This window comes from Mandrillus leucophaeus, unplaced genomic scaffold, assembly GCF_000951045.1.
Source record: "Mandrillus leucophaeus isolate KB7577 unplaced genomic scaffold, Mleu.le_1.0 Scaffold164, whole genome shotgun sequence".
NCBI lineage: Eukaryota > Metazoa > Chordata > Mammalia > Primates > Cercopithecidae > Mandrillus > Mandrillus leucophaeus.
In genome coordinates, this window is record NW_012101632.1 from 1,364,281 (window position 1) to 1,370,355 (window position 6,075).

The 6,075-nt window shown below is 47.2% G+C and overlaps 1 protein-coding gene across 1 annotated transcript in view; it reads right to left on the reverse strand.

Annotated features, from left to right (window-relative positions):
• BCL7B (B-cell CLL/lymphoma 7B) overlaps nucleotides 1-6,068 on the reverse strand; it is a gene marked incomplete at its 5' end in the record, with an annotated part of 39,881 nt that extends 33,813 nt beyond the window's left edge. Inside the window, 2 exons of the mRNA XM_011976328.1 lie at nucleotides 1,342-1,417; nucleotides 5,905-6,068. Of these exons, the coding sequence (XP_011831718.1) occupies nucleotides 1,342-1,417; nucleotides 5,905-6,068 (240 nt within the window). The remainder of the gene's footprint in view (nucleotides 1-1,341; nucleotides 1,418-5,904) is intronic.
• Between the last annotated feature and the right edge of the window lie 7 nt (nucleotides 6,069-6,075).

Below are 6,075 nucleotides of genomic sequence, written 5' to 3' on the forward strand. Positions count from 1 at the left end.
AATCGCTTGAACCTGGGAGGTGGAGGTTGCAGTGAGCTGAGCTTGCACCATTGCACTCCAGCCTGGGTGACAGAGCGAGAGTCCATCTCAAAAAAAAAAAAAAAAAAAAACCCAAAGAAAAAAACCACAGTTGAACCAAAGAGAATACAAAGAGCTTCTGGCAAAATGCTGTACATATGTAAGTTTTGTTTAAAAACAAAAATACACATATGAAAAAACGCTATGTATTTTTAAAGAATATGCAGGTATCCAAACAAAGATGAATCACAAAGGCCTACATCAGAATTAGAAAGATGTATATACACATGATACACTATAGTAGGGGGCTAATCGCATAAGAGCAAGTCTCAGCAAACTTTTTCTTAAAGGGCCAGATGATAAATATTTTAGGTTTTATGGGCCATTAGGCCTTATGGCAACCACTCAATCTGTCATCGTAATTCAAAAGCACCACAGACAATAAGTAAATCAGTGGGTATAGTTATGTGTTTGGTTTTTTGTTTGTTTTGAGATGAGTCTCACACTGTTGCCCTAGGCTGAAGTGCAGTGGCGAGATCTCAGCTCACTGCAACCTCTGCCTTATAGGTTCAAGCGATTCTCCTTGCCTCAGCCTCCTAAGTAGCTGGGATTACAGGTGCCCACCAGCAAGCCCGGCTAATTTTTTTGTATTTTTAGTAGAGATGGGGGTTGCACTATGTTGGCCAAGCTGGCCTCAAACTCCCGACCTTAAGTCGGCCTCCCAAAGTGCTGGGATTACAGGCATGAGCCACCACACCCAGCCAGTTATGTTCCAATAGAAATATACTGAAAAACATAAGGAATACGCCAGGGTTGTAGTTTGTCAAGCCCTAGAAAAGAGGCTTAAGTTAAGGGAAAGGAATAAAGAAGGAAAATAATAAAGAGAGGCCTTGCATGGACCAGTAACAGGGGTGCCTTGAAGTATTTTCCACTCAATTCTGGGAAAATAAATTCCTTTAATTAAGAGGCAATTAGGCCAGGTGCAGTGGCTCACACCTGTAATCCTAGCACTTTGGGAGGCTGAGGCAGGTGGATCACAAAGTCAGGAGTTCCAGACCAGCCTGACCAACATGGTAAAACCCCGTGTCTACTAAAAATACAAAAATCAGCTGGGTGTGGTGGCAGATGCCTGTAACCCCAGGTACTCAGGAGGCTGAGGCAGAGAATTGCTTGAACCTGGGAGGCAGAGGTTGCAGCGAGCCAAGATCACGCCACTCACTGTACCCCAGCCTGGGCGACAGAGCAAGACTCCATCTCATAAAAAAAGAGGCAATCAAATAAAGAAATAAACAAAATGGTACCTTTTGATTTTCATCCACTTACCTCCTTGCTGTCTGTCACAGGAACCCACTTAAATATCCTCAGGGACGTGTCACCCACAGTCACCCACTTCTTCTCCCTAAAAGAAAGACACTTCTTAGAACCGATAAAACAATGCAATGTGTTTTCTGCTCATCACTTGTGCTTTTCTACTACTCAGCAGATCATTCCTTCAATCTGGAATCCTTCTGAACTTCTTCTTGGTGGGGTATGGTAGCTCACACCTGTAATCCCAGGTGGGAGGCTGAGGCAGGAGGATCGCTCAAGCCTAGGAGTTTGAGAACAGTCTGGGCCATTTAGCGAGACCTCATCTCTAAAAAAAGATACAGGCCAGGCGCAGTGGCTAACACCTGTAATCCCAACATTTTGGGAGGCCAAGGTGGGCAGATCGCTTGAGGTCAGGAGTTTGAGACCATCCAGGTCAACATGGTGAAACCCCATCTCTACAAAAAAAAAATACAAAAAGTAGCTGGGCGTGGTGGCGTGTGCCGGTAATCCCAGTTTACTCGGGAGGCTAAGGTGGGAGGATCCCTTGAGTCCAGGAGGCAGAGGCTGCAGTAAACTGAGATCACGCCACCACACTCCAGCCTGGGCAACAGAGATCCTGTCTCAAAAAAAAAAAAAAAAAGATGTGGGACATAAGGCTGGAAGGTAGCACACACAGCACCATATTGTTTTTTACTTGCATGTGAGTTACTTTGGGTGCTTTTCTCTTTACCAAATATATGAGTTCTATTACTACTTTCCTTTGTTTAAGTGAGACAGCGTCTTGTTCTGCCTCCCAGGCTGGAGTGAAGTGGCACAATCATAGCTCACTGCAGCCTCGACCTCCTGGGCTCAAGCAATCCTGCCACCTCAGCCTCTTGAGTAGCTGGGACTAGAGGCGCACGCCACCACACCCAGCTACATTTTTATTTTTTGTAGAGACGCGGGGGTCTCTCTTTGTTGCCCGCGCTGGTCTTGAACTCTTGGCCTCAAGCAATCTGCCCACCTTGGCCTCCCAAAATGCTGGGATTACAGGCGTGAGCCACTGCACCTGGCCTACTTAGTCTCCAGTTAAAGGTTCTTCCAAGGGACAGACAATCCCAGGAGAGACACCTGCTGCTGGGGGGTACAGCGTGGTGGGTGTGACAAGTTAGGATCCTTTCCCTTTCTGGGTTACTAAGACTGCATAAAGAAAAAGAAAACTAGTTTAAAGAAATTTTTTAAATTTCAACTTTGAAGTTCCAAAGCTTTGTAGAAATCCTTTTGTCTCCTGCTGTGTTCCAAAGGGGTAAAAATGGCAGAGTTTATCAGTCTGCTACACTCACGAAATAAGCAAAGGGACAAGAGGGATAAAAGTCTTGCACAAGGTCACTCTCTAAATGACTAAGGACCCCCAACTATCCACACCAGATTAGAATGCCACTGTTCTGAGCTTGCCCACAGAGCACCTTCGAGGTCTGCAAACAAATGTGTGGAGGAGACAGAACAAAGGAAACGCTCTATTGTGTGTGTGTGTGTGTGTGTGTGTGTGTGTGTGTGTGTGTGTGTGTGTGTGTGAGATAGGCTCTACCCTCTGTCACCCAGGCTGGAGTGCAGTGGCGTGATCACCACTCATTGTGGCCTCAAAATCCCAGGCTCAGGTGAATCTCCCATCTCAGCCTCCCAAGTAGCTGGGACGATAGGCCATCATGCCCAGCTAATTGTTTGTATTTTTAGTAAGAACAGGGTTTCACCATGTTGCCCAGGTTGGTCTTGAACTCCTGGGCTCAAGCGATCCTCTTGCCTCAGCCTCCCAAAGTGCCGGGATTACAGGCGTGAGCCACCGTACCCAGCCTCTCCTTCATTCCAAGAAGGTTATTCCCTAAGCATGCCAGGCAGAGAACGAATCTGCTTATTGTAAGGTCCACTGATACCTTAAGAGGTGCTTGCTGTCAGTAGGAACAAGGGCCAAATGCAGAGAACTGCTTTGTCACAGAACTGAGCCAACTTCTCAAAGGGTCAAGTCCAAATGTGAAGTCACGAAAAAGCAAAAAAAGTAACTGCTGTTGTAATTGTTGATGTTGTTCAGCAAATGATGACGGCGGCTCACGCCTGTAATCCCAGCACTTTGGAAGGCTGAGGTGGGTGGATCACTTGAGCCCAGGAGTTCGAGACCAGCCTGGGCAACATGGTAAAATCCTGTCCTCACTAAAAATACAAAAATTAGCCGGGCATGGTGGCACACACCTGTAATCCCGACTACTCAGGAGGCTGAGGCGAAAGAATTGCTTGAACCCCAGAGGCGGAGGCTGCAGTGAGTCAAGATCACACCACTGTACTCTAGCCTGGGCAACAGAGCAACACTGGGTCTCAAAAAAAAAAAAAAAAATGACATACTGGGAGTGTAAAGAGACTGTGATGTAACAGAAGGAATGAATTAAAGTCTTAGAAAATAACTAGAATTCCTGAACAGACCACTCCATTTTCTCATTTATTCAACCAATTGGTCTACAACAGGCTGTGCTAGGACCTGGCGATGCAGAGAACAAGATCCATGGTCCCTGCCCTCAGACCCTGTCTTATATCTGGAAACAGACATGAATCGCTCAATTCAGGATTAGTCACTTAATTATTAGGTTTAACCATATCAAATTGCCATTTTTGTAGGTTAATTAGCCAAATACAGGAGACCAGATGCAGTGGCTCACATCTGTAATCCCAGCACTTTGGGAGGTCGAGGTGGGAGGACCACTTGAAGTCAGGAGTTCAAGACCAGCCTGGCCAACATGGTGAAACCCAGTCTCTACAAAAATACAAAAATTAGCTGGGTGTGGTGGTGTACACTTGCAATCAGCTACTCAGAAGGCTGAGGCAGAATTGCTTGAACCTGGGAAGCAGAGGTTGCAGTGAGCCAAGATTGCACCACTGCACTCCAACCTGGGTGACACAGCAAGACTCTGTCTAAAAAAAAAAAACAAAACAGAAGTCAAATATAGGAAATGTCTTAAGAGTCCATCTAATACAATCGTGGAAAGTTCTGTGAAGGGGACTTGATCTAGATTGGGAATCTCAAGTGGTGAACCTAAGGAAGCAACTTTTGAGCTGCGCTAGGAGTTAACTCAGCAAGAGGGAGGAGAAAAGAGAGGAAGAAGAATGCCAGGCTGCAGGAAGAGCAGAGTGACTTCACTGGAAAGACGGTGGGCATCCTGGGAAAGAGCCAGCCAAGTGAGGCAGGAAGGAAGGCCTTCTTCGGTATTTATCCTAAAAGCAAGAATGGAACCACTGAAGCATTACTAGGGGTGCTAGCATAAGATGCACATTTTATATATTTTTTACAGATGGGGTCTCGCTCTGTTGCCCAGGCTGGAGTGCCATGGTATGATCACAGTTCACTGCGGCCTCAACTCCTGGGATCCAGCGATCCTCCCACCACAGCCTCCCAAATAAAGCTGTGCACTTTAAGATCACTCTGTAACTCAGAAGAGAGAAAAATAAAATCACTTGGTGCCAATGAACAGATTGGGGAATGAGCAAGAGCAGCAGAGAGAGAAGGGAGGCTGGTACAGAGTTCCAGGTGACAGAGGACGGCCCTTCAGCCTAGCCTGCTAGGGGCGGGGGGTCAAAAATGGGGAGAAGAGAAAGGTGTGCCTGTTCTCAGGTTTCACCAAAATCTCGGAGAATTAAAGGTGGACGAGGAAAACCATGAATAAATTGAACTATTTATACGGAAACCCAACTATATATGAAGCCCTCAGACATAGAAAGAGAAGGAACTTCCCTCTTGTGGGGAAATGGACAGATAAACACACAAATAAAGGTCAATGTACCAATGACCTTAAAGGGAGTAAAAGGGTGAGGGGTGGCAGACGTTAAGGAAGGCTTCCTGGCGGGAGGTAATATCTCCTTGAACTTTTAGTTTTTGTAGAGACCGGGTCTCACTATGTTGCCCAGGCTGGTCTCAAACTCCTGGCCTCAAGCGATCCGCCCGCCTCAGCCTCCCGAAGTACTGGGATTACATGCCTGAGCCACCTCACCTAGCCATACCTGGGTTTTTAATAATGGGTAGTAATTGGCTATACAAAAAACTTGACAAAGTTGGCTATGGAAGTTTAACGTGATGACTCTGATACACACCGACACAGTGTGTATCGGAGATCCGGATACAAAATAGGTGCTCAACCGGCGTCTTCCATGCACATTTTAGACATGGGGTCTCTCGCCGTAGCCCAGGCTGGAGTGCCGTGGCACGATCATAGCTCACTGCAGCCTCCAACTCCTGGGTCCCAGCAATCCTCCCACCACAGCCTCCCAAGTAAGGACGTGCACTTTAAAAAGACCACTGCTACTTGGAAGTGAGAAAAATAAAATCACTCAGTGCAGACGATGAACGGGCTGGGGAATGAGCAAGAGCAGAACCAGAGAAATTAAAGGGAGGCTGGTACATAGTTTGCAAAGGACTCTCCTGACAGCCGTCAGGGCAGCAAGAGAAAATGCCTACCAAGCTCGCGGCGCAGGGGCCGGGTTCTGGGGGAAAGTGAGGGGTTTTCCTTTGGATGACACCAGGCTTCCTCCCTTAACAGACAGACAAACCCATAAACTCACCCAACTTCAATGCCTGAATACGCAGAGCTCTCAGCCTGGCGGGTTGAAATCACTCCAGGGATACTCGCTATTATCAAGGGCCAGCTTGGAAACGCAGGCGGGGCCAAAACCCAGGAAGAGTGGAGGGCGGGCCCCTGGTTGGGCCGGGCGCGGGGACACCGAGGCCAGGCG